The 26,567-nt window shown below is 41.3% G+C and overlaps 4 protein-coding genes across 4 annotated transcripts; 1 reads left to right on the top strand and 3 right to left on the bottom strand.

The window, feature by feature from the left end:
• scdb (stearoyl-CoA desaturase b) lies at positions 1–7,787 on the bottom strand. The gene is made up of 6 exons (XM_083988346.1): positions 7,592–7,787; positions 5,806–6,064; positions 4,826–4,956; positions 4,298–4,503; positions 2,983–3,215; positions 1–1,588 (listed from the first exon to the last, which is right to left on the bottom strand). Exons 2-6 carry the CDS (start codon positions 6,041–6,043, stop codon positions 1,389–1,391), a joined length of 1,008 nt encoding a protein of 335 aa, XP_083844472.1. The 5' UTR covers positions 6,044–6,064; positions 7,592–7,787; the 3' UTR covers positions 1–1,388.
• A 995-nt stretch (positions 7,788–8,782) lies between these two features.
• Positions 8,783–11,372, bottom strand: trmt2b (tRNA methyltransferase 2 homolog B). Its single transcript, XM_083988280.1, has 2 exons — positions 10,398–11,372; positions 8,783–9,562 (listed from the first exon to the last, which is right to left on the bottom strand). The coding sequence occupies exons 1-2, from the start codon at positions 11,256–11,258 to the stop codon at positions 8,945–8,947; spliced, it is 1,479 nt and encodes a 492-aa protein (XP_083844406.1). The 5' UTR covers positions 11,259–11,372; the 3' UTR covers positions 8,783–8,944.
• Positions 11,373–11,401: 29 nt separating this feature from the next.
• On the top strand, positions 11,402–17,218 carry dnajb12a (DnaJ heat shock protein family (Hsp40) member B12a). The gene is made up of 9 exons (XM_083988281.1): positions 11,402–11,587; positions 12,465–12,642; positions 13,422–13,567; positions 13,671–13,841; positions 14,630–14,709; positions 14,823–14,932; positions 15,030–15,202; positions 15,863–16,005; positions 16,571–17,218. Exons 1-8 carry the CDS (start codon positions 11,455–11,457, stop codon positions 15,982–15,984), a joined length of 1,113 nt encoding a protein of 370 aa, XP_083844407.1. The 5' UTR covers positions 11,402–11,454; the 3' UTR covers positions 15,985–16,005; positions 16,571–17,218.
• A 1,768-nt stretch (positions 17,219–18,986) lies between these two features.
• On the bottom strand, positions 18,987–19,992 carry LOC310998630 (DNA damage-inducible transcript 4 protein-like; the record flags this gene model as incomplete). The annotated part of the gene is made up of 2 exons (XM_083988777.1): positions 18,987–19,576; positions 19,827–19,992. 2 exons carry the CDS (start codon positions 19,990–19,992, stop codon positions 19,077–19,079), a joined length of 666 nt encoding a protein of 221 aa, XP_083844903.1. The 3' UTR covers positions 18,987–19,076.
• Positions 19,993–26,567: the final 6,575 nt, after the last annotated feature.

The following is a 26,567-nucleotide window of genomic DNA, read 5'->3' as shown; positions in this document are numbered from 1 at the left end:
TTTGTATGATCATACTTTTTTTTTTTTATTCAGCATACGAATAAGGAGTATTACAGAATTCCAACAAAAACAGCAAAACATACTTTGTCACAAGTAGAAAATTTGGTTTATTTACGGTACATACTGTGGGCAAAAACATTCTTTGAAAAAATGTGCCATTTTTTAAGGCAATATTCAAGAAGTTAACACTGTAAAAAATTGTTGCTCTGTAAAAGAGAAAGTGAGACATATTACAACAGCATCATTAATGGTATTATTACAAGTCTAGATCTTGTTTCAGAGCAAAGTATTTGTTTGGTTACACAAAGTTAAATTTTTTAAATCATAGATTTTTTCAGAATTTGTTGAATGGTCCCTCTTTGTCATTATAAATAAGGGATTACAGTTTTTCATGTTTTCCCCAAAAACAGACACCAAACAACCATGATTAGACAGAAAATTTAAGCCCTAATTTATTTCCATGACTTGCACTTTTATTTATTTATTTTTTTTAAACAGGTGTGCAATCCCCATAAGGCATTTGGGCAAGAGTCCTGGCGTATGTTTCAATAATATCACACAGCACAAAAAGGTAACTGCACCTTCTACACATGCCTCGTTGGCCTTATCTGAGGGAGAGGGAGAGTTCATTTCAAATGAATACAAAATAAATGCAAATATTTCTCTTTTCATATTAAGAGTGAGACATCTGATTCTGTGTTTCAGTCCGGAGGCTTTTAACATGGGCCTTGAACACAGCAGCATCTGGTTTAGTAAGACTACGAGCTTACCAAAAATAGAGAAAAACCTTAGCATAGAACAGACAAACAAAGATCAAGATTAAACTCCACTCCCTGTGGAATGAAACAAAGCACTACTGACAGAAGTTAGAGCGGAAGGCCCTCAGTCTTGCTTGTAGAAAAACCTCATTGTTAAGGGTTTCAATAAAGCTTTTCAAAGTGCCAAAGACTATTAATAAATAGCACATTAATAAATAAGAGATACAGTAAAGTATTCTGTAATTACTGCTTTTACGCACCACTCACGCAGACCTTGTTTGGCTGTCCTACTGCTGCCAAAAAGAGACTTAAATCCCAATTTGCCTTTGTCATTGTCTTTGTGCCTGTTTGGTATTATGGTGAAAAAAAGCTGTGCTTGCACATGTAGCCAAGTGGCTGGCTGTGGCTAATAGTCAGTGAGGACACTCCAAAACTTATAAGAGACCCACACGATTTATGGAAAGGTCTATAACTCTTTAAAGCCAGTATTAATCTCAGGAAGAGGTTTAACTTATAATCAGAAGCATGGTAATCACCACCCCACCACTGAAATGCTGCTATACCTGTTGCTACGTTCGGTCTTGGTTCGACACATCGGTTTTCACGTGCAGAGTTTGTAGCTAGTGTGACTCAGCCACTTTTGAAGCTGCTGTCCCCTGTTCGCTGGATGCGGGCCACTATCAGCTCCTTCGACACCTTCTTGCAGTCCTTGGCCAAACCCAGGGAGCACATGAGGTCTATAAAGGCAGTGGTGAGATTGAACCTCCAGCCAAACTCACTGGTAGCGTAGTCGAAGGGGAATGTGTGATGGTAGTTGTGGAAACCTTCCCCTGAAAGCAGAAAATACAACTTGAGTGTTTTGCAGAATGTTAAAAAGTTTGACTTGAGTGTGCAGTAGATATGTATAGATATGTATGTACAACACAATGACAGACATGATAAGATCGACAACAATCATATGGTGAATTTACAGTGACTTGAAGACAGGAGAGAGGGCTGTGGTGGAGCAACAAACCAGCCACTGCCAGCATGTGACAGATGTTAACTGGAGACTTATTTCTGGCTCTGAAAATCTTAAAAAGCTGACTGTCGCATGATGTAATTTACAAGCTACCAAAATCAGATTTGGCAAATTAGCTCATATAATTATTACGGTGTCCTACAGTTGTCATGGTAATAAACAGTCCTCTTTTTTTAACGCAAAGTTCAATAAACAGCACAAACCATGAGAATATACGGTGTAAAAAAGGAAATTGAGGGTCATGAAAAGACATTAACAACTTCCGGAGATATGACAAACCTTGAATCCCACAAAGAACTGCAGCCAGCAACCAACAATCCAATCAACAAGTTCCTACTTCTGCAGCACACACAGCTAATGCTGATGATAGAGCTTGCTGGATACATTTTTGAGGGCATTTATTGATTTATTATTAATTGACAGGGACAATGCACAGCTCATTAAGTGCACCAGAGTTAGCTAGAATGTAATTTTCATCCCTAGTTCATCTGAGACTCTGGTGCAGCGTTTATGAATGTAGCAATGTACTGTAACTTATTGGCTCTGATTTATGACTCATCAGAAACGTATCTGTATAAATTCAAGTGGAAAATGCTTCCAAAACAAGCAGCTACAGTTTTTACTTGTTGTTTGTACGCTACAGATGCTCTGAGTGATGACACAATGGATGAGAATTTAAAAGGTGAAACAGACTCAGGAACATAATTGTTTCCAGTAGTTGCCCCTCCCTCTCCCCCCAGTTGATTCTTATGCAATCTTTAGTCAAGCTTGTGAATTTCACACTGTTTTGCAGCCAACAATGCTCAGTACTATTTGCTGCATCACACCCCCATGGTGTCAGCCACTACAAATAAAGTCTTGACTCATCAGAAACAAATCCACTTACCAAAAATAACATCAACATCCAACTTGAACAAAAAATGGCTCAATGCACAGCTTGAGCACTGACCACAGCTAACTGTCACAGCCAGGACAAAACAAACATCAGGATTAGCACACAGTCCCACCACTGGTGCCAGGATACATCAGCTTTGAGAGAGCCCCCACCGTGGTTGACTTGACAAGACAAGCCTTCAACAAGTGATGAAAAGATAATTGAAACATCCCTCAGGCACACAAAGATACTGAATTACACAAAAATGCTTATGTAGTCAGAATATAACGGGACATGAATAGCGAGTAATCACCATGCTGTGTCCTTACCTATGGCACTGAAAGCAACCATTGGGTTTTCCCTGGGGTTGATGGTCTTGTCATAAGGCCTGGTGCCCCATATATGTGCGGCGCTGTTGACCAGCCAGGTGGCGTTGAGCACAATGGCGTATCTCAGGAGCCCAGGGACGAAGTATCCTACAGCCAAGGACTCGCCCCAGAAGTACCAGGGCACCAAGGTGGGCACGAGGAAGCAAAGGATCAGCACAGAGAGCTTGTAGTGCCTGAAATGAAAGAACATCCATTCATACTTTATTCAATCTCAGCCTCAAACCAGATTTCCTGCCTCATGGTTGTTATTCTTTTAACAACCACTCATGTTGCAGGAAATATGGTCAAAATCTCTCCTTGTGATTCTAAGTTATAAAAGCTAAATAATGACCTGTTTTTGACGTAACATAACTATGTCATAGTGAAGTTGACCTTTTGGATACAAAATGTCATCACTATCATTTTTTTTTGTGAGGTCACACTGACCTTTGACCAAGAAACTTAGTTAAACTTAGTACTCAGTTCATCTTTGCGTCAAAGTGAACACTGCGTGACGTTTAAAGCAGTTTCCTCCAGGTCTGCCTGAGATATTATGTTCACAAGAGTCAGGTGAACTGAGAGTGATTGTCATCTGACAATTCGAACATGAGTTCACAGTATACAATTGACGGCGCCTTCTGATTGGCTCGCTCTGTGCCAGTGATAAGCCCCCTCGCGTGAGAGCACAAATGAAAATCTGGGACTGTTTCCAGAAGGGTAGAAATGTTGACAAATGACTAGTTGGTGAATACTGCATGGATACGCTGTGACTCAGTCCCTGAGTGAAAACATGCCTTATCAGTAGATTTGTCACCGAGTGTTGTCATGGTCACCGTGACCCAGACTACCACATCCTGTGGTACAGTGTGCCAGTCAGGAAGTGGTTTTTAATGTTGAGACAGAGCGCCACTCACAAACCCTGTCAACAGGTTTACATGTACGCAGTCTGCATTAACAGTGGCAGCACTCAGCGCTGATGGAGGAGATACTGTGACAATTATAAACATGCTTTGGGTAGCAAAGATGTGTATTTTGAAGAGATGGATGGATGGATGCTAGCATTGTGTACTAGTTTTAACATTAAAATGTGTATCCACACAAAAAATAAAAAATTCTGGCAGATATTTGTAACAGATATATCTACCACTGTGAAACAATAATGTAGTACCAGCCAGGCGCTGTGAATCCAGTACACCTCAGCAATTACATCAGCTGATGACATGTGGACTCTGGTGGTTTCTGTTTTGTGCACATCTCTGGTTGATATTTTTCTCACCGTCTTTGAAACATAACCACTTCATCCGCCTTCAGGTCCGTCAGCTCCAGCTTCCGTCCCTTCTCGATGACGTCTGGGTGTTTGCGAACAAGCAGCCAACCGATGTGGGCGAAGAAGAAGCCCCGCGTAGCGTTGTGGGGGTCTGCGTCTGTCTCTGAGTACTTGTGGTGGACGCGGTGGTCCCTCGCCCACTCGTATATGTCATTCTGCACGCACGGGGGACAGGCAGAGAAGGAGAGGATTACCCATATGGGTGAAAGTTTGAGATCATCAGATTAAGGTCAGCCATCATGTGGCAACAAAACAATAGATGCACATCACACAGATTACACAATTTTACTGAAATCATACACTTGTTTGATGGCAAATGTAATGAGTATTAAACATTAAAACAGCTTCCTGCCATGTTTGTGAGTTGTAAAACTGTAGGTTTTTCTTGTCTAATGAATGTAAAAATAGCAAAAGATCTACACATATATCAATCTGCAAGGCAAAGCATATGGAATATGAATTTTTTTTCTGTATTACCTGAAAGGCCATTGAGTTGGCGAGAGCGAGGAAGACTTTCAGGGGAAAAGAAGCCTTATAGGATCTGTGGCTCCATAATCTGTGTGCACCAGCAGTCACACCGAGGGCACTGATGAGGTAGCACACTGCAGCTGGAAGGAGGAGAGGTGAAGAGGACAGGTATCTTAGGGGAAACCGTCACACCTACACTTAGATTAATTTTACACCCCTGAGAGCAGAGTCACTGGGACACCATGTTCTTTCCATTACACCCAGGCCTCTTTGTTCAGAGAAAAAGTCATCTATGTTGGGAGATGGGACGGTGTGGGAGCGTGCAGGTCTGCCCTCACAATTTTGTTGTTCTAAAACTGCTGAATGTGTTTCTATGTGAAGCCCAGACAAGACTACCCGGGATTTGAGAACCGGGGGCTTCGGACTGGCAAAGAGCATTCTGTTGTGGTGCCACACAGCTCACAATGGGATGTCTATGGGTACGGTGATTGTGCTTTGTCTTCCCCAGTGAAATAATATGCAGCTCAGCATTGCAAAGAGAGGGGAAAATTATGCAGTGCCAGCGTGGAAACAAAGTTGAGACTGTTTAGGAATTCGAGTCATGCCATAATAGTCTGTATCTAAATACAGATACATATAGGCCACATATTTTAATTATTCAGCAAACATTATGGCTCCTACCACTGCAAATTAAAGACTTATGATCTGGGAGAGTCCAACAAGTCCAAACAGTTCACAATCAGCTACAGGTTTGAGCTCATAAAATCTGGACTAAATAGATGTGGATACTTATACAAGCATGGATGTGTGAGAGGAAATTACAAAACCTCAGTGACTCATTCTCTATTATTCCCACTGGCAGGACCCCTCAGGCTGCACTGTACAGTAGTTAGCAACGATCACACAACATCAGCACATTCTGTTCTCCTACTGTGGCATTTGCAGAGCTGCAGAGCCCAGCCTGCCCCCAGTGTTTACCAAATACTTACTCCATGCAAGAGTTGACATCGATGCGGAGGGAAAGACAACCAGTCCATAAAGCGCACCGCTATGTAGGAGGACCATAAGTATGATATTTCTCCACACCAGCGTCCTCGGCGGTTTGGGACCTTCCTTCTCTCTATAGGTGTCGTCAAAAACATCCTCCACCGTCGATGTCTCCGTCGCCTGGGCATCGCCATTCTGATGTTTGCCGGCGCAGACAGTCCTGGTTTCCGTCTCGGTCATTTTTGCTGTGAAGGGGGGTTTCTGTCAACAGCAGTGCGCAGCAGGAGGGGGAAAAAAGAGGAGAAGTTGCTCAGTTGAATGCGCACAGCGGGATGCAGAGAAAGAGAGAGGGAGAGAGAGAGAAAGAGGGAGGGAGGGAGAGAGAGAGAGAGAGAGAGAGAGAGGGAGAGAGAGGTACGGCGGCTGGCTGCGTACATGTAGCAGCTCGCGGTTTAACTCCACAGCTGCTGCAGCGCCGTGATGGAAATAGTGGTTAAAAAAAAAAAAAAAAAAAAAACATGCCAGCGTTATTCAACTAAGGCACACCGTGCTGGCTGATAATGCCACAGGCTTATAGGCGTTTCTAAACAGCGCATAGAAGGAGACAGACACAAAATGCCTCATTATACAAATTCTCAATGTCTTATGATCGTGACGTGCTGTTGCAGGGTGGGTCTAAAAGAGGATGTTACTTGTTTGACATCACATATCACCACCAGCGCTTGATGTAATGGCATGATGTGCTTATTCTCAGTGGTCAAGGTGGGATTACCAACAGGGCTAAAGGGATGATTCCCAAAGCCCCCCAGACCCCCTGCGGCCCCAAATACCCCAGGTTCACTCTGTATCATGTGATCAACTGCAAATTTGCACTACTGAGGTACAACATGCGACTCGTTCTTTATTTTACATTTTACAGATTATAAAACAATGTCAACATTAACACTAATATCATAACATTTAGTTTAAAACAAGCCAATTTGGTATAAAAATATTTTATTTCTATCATACTCACAGGCAATTAATAAAATACAAAAAAATAATAGGCCCAATTGCCAATAATTCACAATATTGTTGAATTAGGACGTAAAATGTCCTCCTCGATTCCTATTTACATAAAACATTATTTTTTATGATTAAATGTGTATATTGTACACATTTTTTCAATAATTTATTCTCTATTTAGTATTTGTTAATGTTAAGTTGTATTTTTGTACCTTTATCTTCTCAATTATTGTTCTTTCTCGTCCTTGGCACCAAAACGAAGTCTGAATCTGGTTGTTGTCCTAGCAACAGTCAAAAACCTGAAGTCATTGCATGAGCATCATAAAACTGTGGAAACCAGGAAACTGCTGGTCATTTTTTTTAAGGGTGGAGGGGGGGGCAAGAACACAGAGTTGACTGTCAGTTATCTTATGACCTGTTGGGGAAAATAATTTAGCTGTCATGTATGCAGCAGCAGCAGGTGCCCGGCTGATTTATCGCGCCAGGGCCCAATAAACGGTTCCTCCGGCCGTGTTAGCATCCACAGGTACAACAACAGTGATGCATGTAGCATGTAGCACAGCTAGCTCCCTCACAGCAGCTGTACAGTAATACGCAGCGACGACACGATGTAAAACCGCTGTGTAGCAGAGGAGGGGCATAGTTTTCATGTACCGAGCAGCGGGGTAGTACTTTATACCCCTCATAATATAAACGACACTCGGCGTCTCTCTGTTAAAAAAAAAATGTCCATTCAGTTTCTTTTGATTGAAACAGCTGCTTACAATAGTGGAGCCTACTCACCGACCGTGCGCTCTCCTGCCGCGTTTCCTTACAGAGGAAGCTACCACCGCTGCGGGGGATCCGGGTGCAGATGAAAAAAATGAAAACGAAAAGAAAAGAGCGGCAGTGCGTTGATACACGGTTGCTGGAATATCCTCTTACGGCCTCTTCGGAGGTGGTTATAAAGCAGTTTTTTTTCCGATGGGGGGGAAGTTGATGCCACCGTCTCTGGATGTCCCATTGGCTGTTTGCTTTAACTGATGTTTAGCCTACCGCCCTCCCTCTTCTTCCCCACCATCAGAAAGTCAGATCTTTATGCGACTCTTTAATCTGATGAAACGTTGCAGAAGGTGGCAAACACAAGAGGTCAGCTCACATGACACCGTGATGTCATGCGGCAATGGCAGACAGTCACAGCCTTGACAAAACATTTGCATATAGTGTGACTGGGCCCTTTACATTGACTCGCAACTGTCATCTGAAAAACATATGTGGCTGGCTACTGTGGAGTTTTGTAATTCTGCAAGCTCCTGTTTTCACTTATTTAAAAACTAGTCAAATCTGCTGTGGTTGTGAACTGTAAACTGCCAAAATATCCCAACTGTGGTTACATTTTCCATTAGAAGACATTAGCAGCTGCAAGAAGTGGGAGTATGTGTTACAGTTTGCAGTTATGATTTGAATTTTTTGGGGGAGTTCATCTTTGCTTTCTGCAGCACATCGTACCACAGAAATGTACGGCTGACTGATATCAACCCCGACACAGCTGTTGGCAGTTGTTGTGTGGGTAAAAAAAGTTCATTTCCCTGTTTCATTGCAGTCTGGAGGACCTTGTACATATCATCATCATCCCATTACTTCACCCAGGAGATAAAAGAACATTCGATCTCTGAGCGATGTCACAATACTGTATGACTCCCACATACAAACTGAGGTAACCTCTTGGGGAAAAAAATTGGACCACTCATACTGTACACACATTATTATAACCTTTAGTGAACTGGATGACCTTAGACCAGAGGTTGTGCAACAGCTGTTTTAGGCACATGTTCCTCAAAGTATGAAGCCAAATAATTTGTAATTGCACCACCTTCTGTACAACTACAGCTACTGCAGGGAAGGCAAAGAAGCAGGGCAATAAGAAGTGTGCACAATTATATGACCATCAAACATAATTTCATAAAATTGTTGGAGTGGTTTATTTGTTGCAGCACAGACAGCAAGTGAAAACATAAGTGTGGGGGTGTACAATTTTTGTAGTTATGATCACTTCCATTATCATTTGGCATATGTACATCATTATATAACACCATGTTAGCTCTACACAGCATAGCTGGCGAGGGGTCAAAGCACATCTCTTAACACAAACTTTTGCTACCTCTCAAAAAGTAGCACCAGTTCACAGTGAGGGGTATGTGGGAACATGTCAACAGGTACAGCCAGAGTTGGAGAGAAGGCCTCTCCTCTGAGTTTCTTCCGCAGGTCAGGTGCACAACAAAGCTCCCTGAAGTTCCTCATAGCCTCTCCATCCGGTTTACAGGAAACATAGACCAGCCGGCGGATAGAGGGTTCATTTCGCAAAGCTCGCACCACTCTGTAGTGCAGGCCAGCCCTAGCAGGGTTTACCACAGCTGTAAGGCCTCCTCCAGAGCTCAGTTGAGGCATGAGGCCTGGAAGCACCACCTCTGCCTTCCCAGGGATAAACTCACAGTTCAGTACATTATTGAGAGCTGCATTGTGTCTTGCATCTTCCACGGCCTGCTCTATGAGCTCTATACCAATAATTCTGTCCACTCTGGGGGATATGGTAATGCCCATAGCACCGGTCCCACAGCAAACATCTAGAAGAGTACCACCATCTTTTTCTTGGCCTACACCTTCCTCAGTGTTTGGGACACACAGGTCTCTCACTTTGCCATACAGCACCTCAGCAGCGGCCTGGTTCACCTGGAAAAAGGCATCGGCAGAGATTCGGAACTTGAAGCCCAGCACCTGTAAATCACAAAATAACTTAGGGACAGGAAACTGAAAAAAACACAATATAGGCATTAGGCATACAATGCATTATCAACTTGAGCCTCAGTCTGGAAAGAGTTCAGCTCCTGTGGAAAACATCTTGTGTGGTTCCAGTTCCCAAGACTACACATCCCAGTGAGCCAAAACACTTCAGGCCAGTTAATCCTGACCACTCATCACTCCCCAAACCCATCCGTGTCTGCACACACCTCCCAACATTCAAGACCATGCTCAAAACACACTTTTTTAAATTAGCTTTTATTAATATATAATTTTTGTGTTTTATACTGTCTCTGCTGTTTTAACTGAATTACAATTTGAATTGCTCTATTTTATGATTTTTAAAGTGTAAAGTGTCTTTGAGCATTTGTAAAAGCGCTTATAAATAAAATTAATTTTTATTATTATATCTTTGTTTTTTATATATGTTTGTACATAGTAAATTCTTTATATTCTTATTCCTTACTCTTTACGCGTCCTGTACTCTTTGCTACTGTTACAAGTGATTTTACCACACGTGGCGTGGGATCAATAACAAGTCTTATACGTCTTATTATGCAATTTGTGTTTTTCACTGTCCACTGTATCATAAATTTACCATTTATATGGATAATAATGATTGGGACAGGTCAGCACTGCTGCTCTAAATTATTAACTGTCTGATATTCCTGTCTGTTGATATCAGATTTAAAAGATGTGGCCTGTGTCTGGTGAGGAAGAAATTATTTTTCAATCATCTGTTGAACTGCAATGCCAAATGTCTGTGCTATGTGAGATCCTTCAGGGATTCTTTGTAATTGTGCCCTATTACCTCTTCTTCTATATGTGGCTGACCATGCAGGAGCTGGTAGGGGGATTCTTCATGACTGCAGCGAGTCATGCTGCTCTCCTGGAAGAACAGTGAATCCAGCTGACAGACAGATCCTGGACCCCGCGTGAAGTAATCCACCAGCTCAGCTTTGTGGGCAGCCACTTCGTCTGGGGTAAATGTCTGTGGATGAAAGTACACCATGGCCATGGTGCGGCCCTCTCTGTTGGTCCTCACTGTGACCTCTCTCCAGTGACCCCCCGTGTGGAAAAGCAGGCAGGGCTCAAGGGGAGAGAGGCGGATGAAGTCCTGGTAGCATCTGGCAACCTGTTTGTGCTTCTCCGGCATGTTGAGCAGGTGGTCACCATTGACGCAGACAATGTTGCCTGCCTTGCCAGTGCCTACGTAAAATCCAACCGTCTTTGTATTCCCATCCACTCCTCTGTTCACAGAAAATGTAGACTTGTTTCGATAGCCATCTCTAACAGGTGATGGTAGAATAGGCAGGACAGGGAAGCTGGGTTTACCTCTCACCGGTGATGAGGACTGTGATTGGTTGTCACCTGCAAGATACCCAGAGAGCTGGGACAGTATCCTTTCCTGTTGCTTTTGCTTGACCTCGAGTTGCTCATCATATCTCAGCCTCCACAGAGGGGTTACTGCATCAGCCAGCCTGTCTACCCAAGGCAGATCATCAGTCCAGGGAGCTTTCTTGTGATTTTTCTTCCCCCGTTTCTTGGATGGTGGTTTACCTTGACCAGAACCAGCTACATAAGTGTAGTCGATTGAAAACAACCTAAAAGAATTTAAAATCTTGCGTTTAACAAATAGGACGGACCTGCTGCTTGTAGCTGCCAAAGCCATTCAGACTGTCGAAATGGTAGCTACCGGTATATGGGTTATGATTGAACCTCACTGACTGTAAAGGTTTTATAAATGTGCTAGTCTGTAAAGTTTCGATTCGCATTCGACCGTCAGAACGTATAATTCACGAGTCGAACGCTTTCCTGACGTCATCTCCGTGCGTCCCAGGGCAAGTAAACATTTCCGCCGTATCGCGATGGACTCAAACAAGGACGAAGCGGAGCGGTGCATTAAAATAGCCCTAAACGCGATCAGCAACGACCAGGCAGACAAAGCTAGGAAGTTTCTGGAGAAGGCACAGCGCTTGTTTCCGACAGATCGAGCCAAAAGTACGTCGAGTAAACTGCTGTTTCGTCGGTGTTTTCTTTATGTCTTAACCACTGGGCCACGGCAGTGTAACCAGATCAGCTAACGTTAGCATAACCGTGTTAATGTTACACCAGCTGGCTTACACTGGTACTTGTAGTCTTTTCCGCCCCGTAGTCGCAATCTCTCGGTTGTATTTGGTCACATATTGTCTTAAACTGGTGCTTATTTATCCGCAGTTGACTCTTACATACACTTCGTTGTTAAGCTGTTGCTAGGCTAACCGTTAGCTCACTGTGCTAGTGGCTTAATGGACTAAATATGAACACGGTAGACATCCTCGCATAATATGGCCACGGATGTGTTGTTTACATTACCTGTCTTACAGTGGTGTAACGTTATACCCAGCATTGAAGGCCTACATGACAAATCGTAGAGCCGCCCCATGGTATCGTGAGGTTTAAAGTTATCTAGATTATTTTGTTTGGGCTATATTGTTAAAGATTGTATCACTCAATGCAGATTTTAGAAAATCAGCCTTAATGTTTGAATTTAATTGTATGTCTACCCGTGGGTCTACCGGGAAGTAAGATTACACTGTTAGTGTAACAGACAAAGGTTAGGGTATTGAAGACAGCTGTCTCACACCATTATTTGGGTTTAGTATCTATGGAGGAAGCTGCATCAGTTCTTGAAGATCTGGGTTGTGGCTACACATTCTCCTTGAGTTTAATCATATCAGCTTGAACAGAAGGCCACAATAGCTGTTACATAGGCACATGCTCTGTGGAGATTTGTGTCCAATAGATTATTAAGATATCCCTGTTTCGAACCCGGTCTAGTATGGTTCTTTGTATTATAAATATGGAGCAAGTTAACATGGCATCTCTTCCTTTACAGACTTACTGGAGTCATTAACACAGAACGGAAAGCCTCCAGAGGAGAATGGCAATCCCGTGAATGGAGAAGGGCCCACCATGAGGCACCGCAGCCACGGGGAGCAGACTGAGGGTCCTGCACAGGGAGCCACAGACTCAGCCAAACCCTACACCACAGAGCAGCTGGATGCTGTCAGAAAGTCAGTGCACATGTAGATATGTTTTGTGGTGTTAGTGGAGTAGTCCATTACTCACATACTGTAGGCCAACTACAGAAAAATTAATCGCCATCTGTTTTGATCATAGAAGCTCATGGCACTCAGCTGAAAGAGTCAGATAACTTAATTTTACTTCTGCAACATTAAAGCAGAAAAGACATCATTTGTATGTGAAAAGAATAATCCGCTGTGATATTTCAGGCATTAAATGGTGGAACATAATGTCTATAATTTAAGTAGAAAGAATTTAAAAGCATGCATATTCTTGTAAAGATGCATAATCCGCCCACTGATCTTGCTCAGCCTCACAATTTCATTGATCAACCTAACATTTCAGTCTCTCTTGACCTTTGTCTTAAGTATTTTTAAACAGTTATACTGAGCAAGAGCAGTGCGTGGGATGTTCATTTTAATAAAACTATTGTAATGTTTTACATCACACAAAGACTGCACCTGTGACATGTGGTTGTGCAAATACCCTCACAAGAAAAACAAGCATGTTAAATTCAGTCTTTAATATCTGAACATTGGTGTCTTGTCCATTCGCTCTAAGACTGCAGTTGTCTGGTATTTATAGAGAGAAAATAGCATCGTCAGAAATAAGATAAAAGTGCAGAACATTTATAGTGGGGTTGGTCTGTGTTTGTTTCATCACTTCACTTTCCATCAATAAAGGTGCATATTTTGGTTCCCGTCCAGTGTTTTCATGGGTTTCCTTTTTTCCACAATCTATTAACCATCTCTGGTTTGTGTGTCTGCAGGATTAAGAGCTGTAAAGACTACTACCAAATTCTGGGAGTTGAAAAAAACGCCTCTGAGGAGGATCTTAAAAAGGCCTACAGAAAACTGGCCCTGAAATTTCACCCAGACAAAAATCATGCCCCTGGAGCCACAGAGGCATTCAAAGGTAATATACAAGTTCTCTCAATTGCTTATTTATGTAAAATATTCAAATGTAGGTTTGCAAAGCACACATGTTTTTCATGTGTGTGTGTGTTTGTGACTTTCAGCTATCGGTAATGCCTATGCTGTTCTGAGTAATGCTGAGAAACGAAGGCAGTATGACCAGTATGGAGAGGAAAGGTCACACCCAACCAGACACAGACACCATCGTGATTTCGAAGCAGACATCTCACCGGAGGACCTCTTCAACATGTTCTTCGGTGGAGGTTTCCCATCAAGTAAGCAGAGGCCGGTTGAATGTGGTCTCAGCTGCGATGTTGTGCTGTGTCATTAAGGCAAAAGTAGTTTTATTATAATGTTGGGGAGGAACATATTTGCATGGCTGAGTAAACCATTCAGTATCAGAGCAAGCCACACAAAGCAACCAGAGCTTGTTTCTCCTTCACTCTTAGTTTTTGTGTTTTGTCATCTTATCAGCGATCATTTTCATGGAAAGCAAGAAAAAGTTGTCCGACTGGCTGTTCAGCCTCGTGCATATTCAGTTTTTTCTAGCCACGCCTTGGCTTTTCCACTTCCACTAACAAAACAAAAAAAAAAAACCACAGTGTTTTGCCCGTGCCAAGTAAGGCAAAGTGCATGGTGGCAGAGTCGTTATCTTATCATTAACATCTTACAAGCATATGACAAGATTGATTTTATCAGATACACAGTGGAATGAATGCGGCTGGTTGTTTGTTCTGTTTGCCTCTGTATATCATTGGAATGAAAACACAGACTCCAGTTATTTCTCTTGTCTACACGTGACTACATCAATGTCACCGGCTGTATAATGTAATAAATCCCCTCTACTCAGCATGATTCTAGGTAAAAGCACAATGTGTATTGAAAGCTGTAAATGTTCCTCCTATGTAGTGGATGATTTTTTAACCTGTGTTTAGTAACTGATTTGACTAAAAACCTGCATTCTCCTAGGCCTTGATTTCACGTGGTTTTGAGTTGCATCACTGCTGAGTGCCATATTATGTCTTTTTTTTTTTAAATTTCTATTTCTTCAAATTCGCTTTAGGCAACGTACATGTTTACAGGAACGGAAGAATGCACTTTGCGCATCATAATAGGCAAGAAAGACGAGAACAGCAGAGAGATGTAAGTCCTGTCTGTAATATTTCAGTACTAATACTCTTGGATTTTGTAGCAGCTGATGGATTGTGTTGTCTGTCATAAACTGTTAATCAAATGTTGTTTTTCTCTCTGAACAGGGAGGTCTGGCTCTGTTTGTCCAGCTGATGCCCATCTTAATCCTCATCATTGTCTCTGCCCTCAGTCAGATGATGGTCACCCAGCCTCCCTACAGCCTTAGCTACCACCCGTAAGTGGTTCAGACACGCAGAGATCTCACTGGGCTTGTGTGAAAATGTCTCGATTTCTGTCTCACTCTGTGTTGTCACATCTCCTCTGTGCATCAGGTCAGCTGGACATATTCACAAAAGGCATACATCCCACCTGAAGGTGCCTTTCTACGTGGGAGACCGCTTCAATGAGGAACATTCGGGAAATAACCTGAAGAATGTTGAGAGAAGTGTAGAAGAGGACTACATCTCCAATCTTAGAAACAACTGTTGGAAGGAGAAGCAGCAGAGTGAGTTTACAGTAGTGCTGCACATAGCCATCCATCCATCCATCTTCGACTGCTTGTCTGAGATCGGGTCGCAGGGGCAGCAGATCACCAGTGAGCTCCAGACTTCCCTTTCCCCGGTGACATTGGCCATCTCTGACTGGGGGATCCCGAGGCGTTCCCAGGCCAGGCTGGAGATATAATCTCTGCACCTAGTCCTCGGTCTGCCCCGTGGCCGCTTCCTACAGCAGTTGAACCTGCTCCTCCCTAGAGAAGCATCCTGGAGGCATCCTTACCACATGTCCACTGCACATAGCAGTTATTTTAATTGTCAATTAATCTTACAGATATTTTTATTATTAACCACTTAATCATTTGGTCTTTAAAGTTACAGATAAAATACACATCAAAATTCAAATTGACATATTTCAGTTATTTGATTTGTCTGACTACCAGTAGTTTGTCAGGATTTAAAACTCACATTAACAAAAAAAAATCAATTATCAAGATGGGTGATTTCCCTTGTTTTATTTTTCACAACACATCAGATGCAATTTGAAGTACCACAATTGTGTGACACCTGGACTGCAGCAGCTTTCTTTTCTTGGTTGGTTGTAATCTTAGTTCATTTTTGAAAAGCAATGCACCAATGCCTGCTCTCATACTCTCCTCTTGTGTTTTCAGAGGAAGGCTTACTGTACCGTGCCCGTTACTTTGGGGATTCTGAGTTGTACCAAAGGGCACAGAGAATGGGCACGCCCAGCTGCTCCAGACTATCTGAGATTCAGGTCATATTGGATGGATAGAAACCACTTGCACATGTATGGGTAAGTTGCACGAACACTGCAGTGACAGAACTCAATTACTAATGCATCCAGAGCGTCATACACACTAAGTTTCATTCATTTGAATCCATTCCTGTGGACATTTAATCAGCCTTATTTTTGTTTTTCAAACGTCAGCTGTTGAAGTTTCCCATAAACATTTTACTACACCAGCAAGAGTTTTTAAAACTGGCCCCATCGTAATTGCAGTATCATGGGATGTCAGAACAAACAAATGGAAAGACATCAATAAAGGCAACCAATGGGTCACTGTGAAGGAACAGCTCTATCAAGTGAGGGTCAAGTCTCTGCAACTTCTTTCTTAAACAAAAGCCAAAAACCTATAACTTATCTAGAAGATAGGAAATACTTACTTAAGACAAGTAAAATTCTGAATGCTTATGCTGTGATCAATTTCCTTCTGCAGCTGGTCTGGTAATACTGAGAATTGCACAAGCAAAAGTGATAATGAATCCCTTATGTTGAAACTGTAACTTTCTTGGTTGTACGCATGTATAGGAATCTTCAACTATTTAACAACTATGATTGATTCCTTTGTTTTCTTCAGGTTCATCGGTACTTGAATCTGATTAGAAGAAATCGGTCGGAGCCCACTCAAATTGGAGCATATTTCTGCAGCAAACCAAGAGAATCAAAAACGCCTTACGTGCAGTGGGCAGCAGACCTCATCAGGGAACCTCTCTGCAACTCTGTGTAGATTGACTTCCTGTAGAACTGTGAGAGGCTTTGAGTGGACTGCTGACATTTTCTTACTCTAGTTTCTTCAGAATGGTCAGAGTCCGCAGGGCAGCACGGTGGAAAGTAAGAGCATATTTGAACGGTTACAAAGCTGCTAAGATTAGCTTTCTCTGTCCCAATCTTTTTTCTTTTCTTTTTTTTTTTTTTTTTTTTGTTTTCCTAAAATATTTTTGAGAAACCTCATGGCCTTCTCATAGACAGATGTCTGAGCCACTCACAAGGAAAGTGTGTAATTTTTATAGTTCTTACCAATGTAAATATTCATTTTACTTTTAATAGTGCAGGGTTTATTGAAGTTAATATCATATACTGTAATGTTATAATGTGGATTCGCTTGTAGTCTGTTGGATCATAAGTATTGAAAATCATTGCACAAATAAAAGTAAACCATATTTATTAAATTAACATGCTAAAAAATTGTATAAAAGTTTCTTTGAATTAAATTTGTCCAATGATTGATGGGTGCATGTTTCCTCTTTTATAAGAAACACACACACACTCTCATGTCATTTTTATAAGAAGTTGATCCGAGCCATACTGTTCACAATACTGAGCAGTTCTCAAGGATATAGTGTTCACACTGAAACAGAAGGAAGTGTATTTAAAATGGACACCATGCATACTTAATTTCAAATTTATATCAAATAATTTGGTGTTTATTTTCTCTGTAATAACTCCTGAAACTAAGATGTTGTACACCGTCTAGAATTAGTTTGTCATATGAAAATGGCACACAGTCATTGATTAATATAGAATTAGAAGAAAACCAAGACAAAATAAAATATAGAAGAAAATAATTTATTTTTTTCATGTTCAAGTTTTAAAAATTCAAGACACAAGTTGTTTGACTATCAAATACATAAGTCATTCCCTTCAGGATGTGACTTTACATTCATAGGAAACAAACCGATCCATGTTTCAACACGAATCTTCACTGCTGAGTCACCTATAGCCAGGTGTGAAGCTGCCATGAGACATAAGTCGGTTCCAGGGAAACCTTAGAGATACATACAGCGGGGAAAATAAGTATTGAACGCGTCAACATTTTTCTCAGAAAATATATTTCTAATAGAGCTATTGACATGAAATTTTCACCAGATGTTGGCATCAACCCAAGTAATGCACACATACAAAGAAATCCGAACATTAATGTCCATAAATTAAGTTATGTGTAATAAAGTGAAATGACACAGGGAATAAGTATTGAACACATGAAGAAAAGGAGGGGCAAAAAGGTATGGAAAGCCAAGAAAACAGCTGGAGTTTGTCAGTATTTAGAATGTAATCCTGTCTCCTATCAGTGCAAAGTAATATCTGCTGGTTTAGTCCTGATTGATGCCTTTTAAAAAGGTTTCTCACCACCAAGGTGTCAGACAATAAGAATTGCATGGTGGGCAATGGCAAAGAGCTGTCTAAGAGCTGTCTAAAGACCTACACAACCTTACTATTGCAAAACAGGAGTCAAAACAATAATCAGAAGGGTTCCCTAACAGTCCAGGACACTGGTGGAGAGCTTCAGACAGACCTGGGATCAGCAGGTACAGTTGTTACAGAGAAAACAATAAGTAATGCACTCAACTGCCATGGCTTGCATGGTGTGTGTGCATGGAGGCCATGATGGTTGAGTGCATTACTTATTGTTTTCTCTGAAACAACTGTACCTGCTGATTCCAGATCTTTCTGAAGCTCTCCACCAGTGTCCTGGACTGTTAGGGAACCCTTCTGATTATTGTTTTGACTCTTCTGTTTGAAATCTTTGGCTGCGTAGGTCTTTAGACAGCTCTTAGACAGCTCTTTGCCATTGCCCACCATGCAATTCTTATTGTCTGACACCTTGGTGGTGAGAAACCTTTTTAAAAGGCATCAATCAGGACTAAACCAGCAGATATGACTTTGCACTGATAGGAGACAGGATTACATTCTAAATACTGACAAACTCCAGCTGTTTTCTTGGCTTTCCATACCTTTTTGCCCCTCCTTTTCTTCATGTGTTCAATACTTATTCCCTGTGTCATTTCACTTTATTACACATAACTTAATTTATGGACATTAATGTTCGGATTTCTTTGTATGTGTGCATTACTTGGGTTGATGCCGACATCTGGTGAAAATTTCATGTCAATAGCTCTATTAGAAATATTTTTTCTGAGAAAAATGTTGACGTGTTCAATACTTATTTTCCCCGCTGTAAGTGAACAGATTTGTGTATGTGCTACTTCAGGACCTCTTTGTCATTGCCTTTTTACATGTGATGCCTCTCTTCACAGTCCACATGTGTTTTGTTCAGCTTATCAGGGAGGAAGAGTAGTGCTTGGTCAGCAGCACTCTTCAATCAGCAGCTCCCCTGAACAATACAGTTTCCTTTTAATAGCTCTGAAGCTCGTACTCAGCTTCTGAGTGTGCCTGTGCTTCAGAGGTGTTGATGATGTCTGCGGGGACTTGAAGAGCTTCTGAACCTTTGGCCACAATCCGTTTGACTCGAGCCTCAGCACCAGAGTGACGTGAAAGGTTGGGACCAGTGTGGCGTCCACTGCTATTTGGTCCACAGTGCATAGGGACCCCTGGTCTCCCCTGTCCACACACAAGTCGATGAGTGCCCCCCTGAGGCCGCAGGGTTCGCTCTCAGCCAGATGAAGCAGCTCTTGGCTGATGGAGTGCAGTAGGCAGTCTGGTAAAATGAGTTTGGAGCAGCTCAGGATGTCGGATGCATTGTTGAGGCTCTGTGCAATGGTTTGTACAAGTTCTGTAGCTAATGTCTCTTCCATGGGATCACAGAAGAAATCTGCCTCTGACAGAGACATGTCTGCCACAGATCCTATAAAACAAAGGAATATACATTAAATCCTGTGCAGTTTTTAACCTTAAACTTTAAGTACAGTTTTCTGATTAAAAATATAAGTAGGTCATCAAAAAAACATCTCTTCCTCCACCTCTTTGTACTTTATCACTTCATTGTGTCTATATTTTCATGTGCAAGCAAACCAAACAATCAAGGAAAACCTATGCACTATTTGCAACAACATGAATAAATGGGGTTTGCTCAGACAATAGCCAGCAGCACTCACCAGTTTCACTCCTGCAGGACTGTTCTGCTGCGACCCTCTGGTTGATCCCCTTCAGCTCAGTCAGCCTCTGCAGCAGGCTGCCCCAGGACAGCCGCTTGGACCCTCTGTCCTCCGCTGGAGAGGGAGGAAAACTGCCGTCCAGAGACTGGTTGCATGAAAAAGACATAATAAAAAAAGAGAGTGTAAAAAAATAATTTAAAAAGACTACAAAAGAAGTGCAGTGGTATCCTCTAACACCGGACCCCTCTGAAACTCCAGAGCCAGGCCAGCTGGAAAACACACTGTAACAATGGAACAAAGCGTTAAATACCCAAGCCTGGAGGCCCCGCCCACTGCTTTTGTCATCCAATGAGGTTTGAGCTCACGTCCTCGGCTCTCTACCCTGCCTGGTAACATTTTCTGGTCCCTTTGATGAGGCAAAGGCCAGGACCCCCCCCCAACCCCCCGACCCCAGCAGGCGCCCGACCCCCCCACAGTCAAACTAGACACAAGTTTTAGTTTTTCCTGAAATAATTTAACTTTTAATTACGAAATTAGACAGTAAAATGCCGAAAAATGAAAACGGTTTTGAAACAATGAAAACCACCCCCCCTTTTTTGTTTCTGGAGAAAAGGGAGATGATGAAAGCTGGGGAAAAACTCATTCCTGTGAATGGCTGTTTGAGACACGTATCACACGTAGGCCTCGCCTGTTTTTTATTAGGCCACTCGATGAGAAATGCTGACGATGAATTTTGGAGCTTGTCAAAAACTGATGTATCTAAATGAGGATTTTGTTGATAGGCTACATGTTCTACTGAAGCCTGTTCACAAACCTGACAAACTCATATAGTTCAGCTCCAGGTAAATTAATGGTATAATGGATCATAATCATATTTAGACATAATTTATCATAGAATTGTAGCCGATTGCCTTAAATATAAAATTGTAAAAATAAATAAATACCAGTAAATAAAATTAAAAAGACAAAAACCTTGATTTTCTTCAAAGAGGTTGTTGGTGTGTGTACTCAGGTACTTAGACTACTTGTGTTAATTGTTTCACACTGGTAATCATTTGGTTAAACATGTGTCTATCTTGTGTGTGATAGTGGTGGTGGTGGTGGTGGTGCGCATGGCCACTGTGTTCTTTGAGGTAGGCTACTTTCATTATTTTGTCATCAAACTCTAATCTAATCTAATCTAATCTTTGGGGAACTTAAACCCAGAGTTTTTGAGTTGTAGCCTTGTCTGTCCCAACAACTCCTTTGACTCCTGACATCTATGCAGCTATTCACACAGACCATCCCCCACCCCTGAAAACAGAGTTTGGTTAAGAGGTGGGCCCCATGTACATACAGTGAGTGGGTAGTTTTTTCTCTCCATTTAAAGGATATTTTTGAAAATAATAGCATGTGTGTATGATAAACCTGATGAACATGGAAGAATGTGAGCCTAATCCATGTAATTTAATGGGATGCTGTTCAAACACAGGCAATATAAAATGCCCAAAATTAAGTTTTATACTCAAAACCCACCAAACAAAACTTGATCCTTTATGTACAGAAAACGACATCCAGTTATTCTACCATGTTATCATTTAATAAAAAAAACGTATTTAGTAGACTTACTTAGTAGAACTGGTTTAAACAATTATGAAGGAAATAGGACTCCTCAAATTAGTTCTTTTATATGCTTGCCAAATTGGTGGCACAGCAGGACCTGGACTAAATGGTGTAATGTATCGTAGACTTCCACGTGGTGGCGCCACTTCATTACTTTACAGACAAACTGCAGCCTTAAAATTACAGATTACAAAGCTGCGAACCAGTGTGGTGTGTGAGTGTGGAAAATGTTTATGCCTGAGTGCACCTATTGTTTTGAGTGATTGTACCCATGAACACTTTGTCTCCGACATGCATTCATTCATGTGCCTGTGCACTTTACTGGTATTTCTCTTTTTTCCTTATGTGTGTGTGCGCGCGCTTAGCATTCAAAGTTTATAATTCAATTCAGCTTCAGCTTCAACACCACACTGTTTGGGGTAAAACATTATTTGTGCCATGTCATGGAAAAAAAAGTAAAATGGAAAAGAGGAAATAAAGCGTGACAGGCTCTGTGTTTTACAATTCAAACAGGCCTGAGAGAGCTGTTAGGCTGGCCAGCCTCAGGCTATGTAATTCATGTATAATAAATCTACTACCAAATGGATTGTTAAGAATGGATTCTTCTTTTTTTCTGGGAACAATTTGCTTTAATCTGAGGTGCATTAGAGTGAATCACAATGTAAAACCTTTGTCTTCTCACATTTTTTATTCCAGAGAACTATCTGTTTCAGTAATTGGTGTGAAAATACCTGGAGCAATTATAAGGCACTTAGAGGAAGTGGAGAATGCAATGTATTCACACCTGAGCAAGCTCAGATGCAATCCTGTTTTTCGGGCTCTTTTGAATATGCTCTTGTCATTAATTAATTCAGAAACGGGGAAAAAGGATCCCTGGATTGTGTTTCCCAGGCTGTAACTATAGCAACAGCATACTGTTGAGAGCAGGATCCACCTCACTGAAGCTGACGTGTTTTGTTGAAGCTGTGGTGTGACAATCTTGGATGCTTCATTGTTTTTAATCATTGTTCATGACATGAAAACCGGGTGTTAGCTGACATGATTCTAATTAAAGGAGAAACAGAGTATCATTGCATATCACTGCTAAGCATCCCTGCATGCAGCCTCTCATTCCTGTGTCATCTGAGCCCTGTTTTTATCAGGAACCTTTTAGTTCTGCACAGGACCCTGTTTGGTTCTATGTGCCAGCGTCACCTGAAGTCAGAGCTGGGATATTGTTCCATTTACTTTTTGATTTATTGCTGGAGGAAGCAGAAGCAGACCTGTACTCTCAAGGGGGGGTGCAGGAGAAACTGTGATGTTTGGCAAGTTTTGCTGAGATGCACTCTTCTTTATCAAAGCATTAACACTTTGCATAGGCCTACCCATTTTAAATAACCTATGCTTTGAATATTATCTTAATGGAGTGTTGGACTCTCGGCTTTTGGCAGACCTTGACTTAAAAGTAAAATCTGAGGGTTTCTTGAAGTTTTTTAAATATTTGGGACATTGAAAAATCAAAGAGAGGAGAAAGAAAAAAAAAACATGACTAAGCTTAAACCAGGTTAACTGAAAAGGGCCTTTATCCATAAATACCATTTTAAAACAATGTTTCACAAATGATCCAATGCAGATATAAAAATCTGCAGGCTATAATCTGAGAAACATGAAAACTGATGGCATGAAAACTACAGTGTGACACTGTTCATGGCTTTCAGCAGTACAAGCCTTATCTAACAGTATCTTATTTGTTCAGTGATTTACAGAAAGTTAGCAGCACTAGCAAAATCTATAAGTTGGTAGCACTGTATTTATTTCTTATTGTATGTTTTCATGAGATTCATATAGGCTAGTACTGTACCTTTATATTTTCATGTGTACATATATTTTATTCAGTAATCTGGCTCAGTAGGATTTTCTACATTGATTTATTCTTGTTGTCAGTCACAGCATCTGAGCACTGAATGCAAATGTATTTCCCCCGGAAAAGGTATGATTGTTGTTTCCCTTTAACCGACTTGACGTAGAACACCCAGAGGAACTGGATTATTTGTAGTTTTTATGGTCATGAATGAGCCTTATTATTGCTATTGATTGAATGTCATTAGGCAAAGAGGCTGCATTGCTAAGTGATAGGTTCGGGGGTAAGAAAGTCATTGAATGCATGATGAACTGTGACCACATCACACTAAACAGAGAAAAGTATCCTGATCATTATTTATAAGTACTCTTACCTCTTATCTTTCCCTGAGTGATGCTATCTTTCATTTTAGAGCCATGTCTGTGCATTATTTAACAGTGCTGCCAATGTTGTGCTTTTTGTGTCTGGTTTTGAATTAAACACGACTTGTTGTTGCTGTTATGACTGTTCTTTGAATCTTCAATCAGATGTGCTTACCATATCTCACAGAGCCTATTCATGTGAAATGCACTTTATAGTTTGACATTCAGAATAATCTGCCTATTCACTTTTTTCATAGTCAGGCAACTAAAAATGTGTGTGCAAAACTTTGTGCCAATCCATTCAGATGTTGAGATATCTCATTGGATTAGTGAAAACTTGCCAGTGTCATTAGATGAAAAGTCAGAGGATCAAAGTCATTACAGTTCATCCCCTGAACATCATTGAAATCTGTATTATGCTGTTGTGCCAAATCCATCCAATAACCAACCAACCAGATCACCATTCCTAATCCTGTGTGGCTAAATATGCAGCAGAATAAAAGAATATACATGTAATGTTTTCTAAATGTTCTTGAAGAACAGTTTTAAGTAAATAAAAACATTTTAAACATGGCCCGTGAAAACAGAGCATTATCTCATGTCTATGGTGTCTGCCTTTGATGACAGCAGCCTATACGTGTTTTAATGAGCATCATCTGATCTTTACATGTCTCCATCCTGCAGCCATTCCCGCCCGCCACCACCATTAGATTCCCTCCCTTCATTTGACAAAGCATCAGACCTGTGGAAACCACTCTCACATCACTGACAGCGGCGTGTATTTTCCTAGCTTTTATAAGGAGATTACCTGAAACCCCCTATGGCTCTGTGAGTCTAGGATTACTCAGCCGTTTTTTTTTTCTTTAACTGGCTCCAATAAATGAGATGAACATTGTTGGCCTGTCATGTTCTGCCCTCCTCTCTCTCTCTGACTGTCACGTCTCATCTGTCTGTGGGTTCATGATGGGGTCTGTGTCGGACTCCCAGAGTAATGTGTGCCTGAGAGGATGTGTAATTTTGATCACACAGTGCCATTTGTGCTGGATTTGTCTCATTGCTCTTAGTTTGATTAATGTCACTGTGAATGATCCACTGTGATAAAAAAAAAAAAAAACTTCAGTATGACCACACACACAGCATTAGTTACAAACTGAGGATCGTATTCACATTAAATAGCTATACATCTGTTGTTTGCACACATGGATATGCACTTGCCACGATCCACATGCCAGTATATAAGCATGTGGATTAAGACATGTGATACCACCACGTGTGCTCAGTTTAAACAACTTCCCCTTTTCCTATATCTTTCCCTGTAAACTTGATTGCATTCAGATGAGTGACACCACCCTGTCTCATGTCTGCCTTCATTAAAGTCACTCTTTTCAGGATGAAAAAAAGATGGCATCAGTTTATCCAGCACTTCAATTACAAGCCGCCATCTAGTGCACTGTCTCTGAGGACTAGTTGAGTGAGGCTGCAGCAGGGAGATATGCAGCAGGCAGGGAAGATACAGTCAGGTCTTATAGCTGTGGTACAATGCAAATGCCCTATACTGCTCAGTGACATATCAGAAATTGCCATTAGCCTACCTGTTGGCCATCTGAACACAGGAGAACAGAGATTGACAGCATTTGTGCCATCTTTTAATGAATGGAGCGGAGGTAACAATTCTGAGACAGGGTAGCAGCACATATGCCAAGTGATTCTGTAGGGATAGACAGAATGCGTCAAAGTAAACCCTGTATGAAGCAATGCAATCAACAATCCATTTACTTTATCCAGATAGATTCATTGTGGCATCACACGCCAATACAATAGCCCTGCAGTTAATAGCTACTAATTAATTTCTGACTCATTAATGTTCTGTTTTTGTTGATTCGGCTGAATCATAATGGGCATTTTTCACAGCAAGTGAACAACATTAATTATGGCTGCATTGTATTTAGGTGTCCCAGTTCCTGAGCCCTAATATTATGTCTGCTGACTCCCTGACATGGTTTGCCAGGACACTTAAATGGAACAGACCCATTGGTGATGTTATTAGTCACACCTGTGCATTTCCTGTCACCACAGGTCAAAACGTGTGCTGTTCAACATAGGCTATGTAACGTTGGACATACATAAAGGACATGGATTTTTAAGTGGTTGGGTTTGTTTAGCCTAGATAGAAAAAAAAACTAAAATAAAGACAGTTGGACACAAAAACCAACAAGGTTAGTAGGCTACCAAAAACAGTAGGCTAGCTCTTTGAATGGCCACTAAAATACCAACTTTTACAGCTGAGAAAAATGATTTGGCCTCATGCAGCCTACTCAATGTCCTTTTTATGACTGTGACTGCAGGGTTACAACACACCAATTGACATTTAATGAAACATTTTATTTGACATTTTACTGAAATTTGAGGACTTATCGCTTCGAAAGACAGGTGGTGTCACAAACCGACATACACCAAAATATCCTCTCTACACCTTCATCCATTAGCAAGTTATTGGCAGCCATTAACAACCAAGATGGCGGTGGCGGCACGACCTACTCTGAAGTTCAAAACATGCTCATCATGAAGTTATGAGTGTGGGCAACTACGGACGTCTTTATCTACAGAATTGGCTTTTTCCCCTCTTTCCTGTTTAAGTAGCCTAACTTTGATGGCCTGAGTTTCAGGTGGTAAATCGTTTATAGCTACATAGGTCTACCATTCAAGTAGCCTAATGTGCTTCAGTAATTAATCTTATTCTACTTTATTCCTCTAGTACGTTTTTTTTTTTAAATGCAAATCAAAGGTAATTTGCTGTCACATAAGTTTTAGAGGAATAATGTTGCCATAGCATCAACATAGCCTACAGTTTTCACAGACTCTCTCTCTCTCTCTCTCTCTCTCTCTCTCTCTCTCTCCCTCTGTTTCTCTCCCCCCTCCCTCTCTCTCCCCCTCAGC

Source organism: Trachurus trachurus, assembly GCF_905171665.1.
Source record: "Trachurus trachurus genome assembly, chromosome: 15".
Classification (NCBI taxonomy): Eukaryota; Metazoa; Chordata; class Actinopteri; order Carangiformes; family Carangidae; genus Trachurus; species Trachurus trachurus.
Note: the sequence above shows the minus strand (reverse complement) of the source record. Positions and strands in the feature narration are given on the sequence as shown.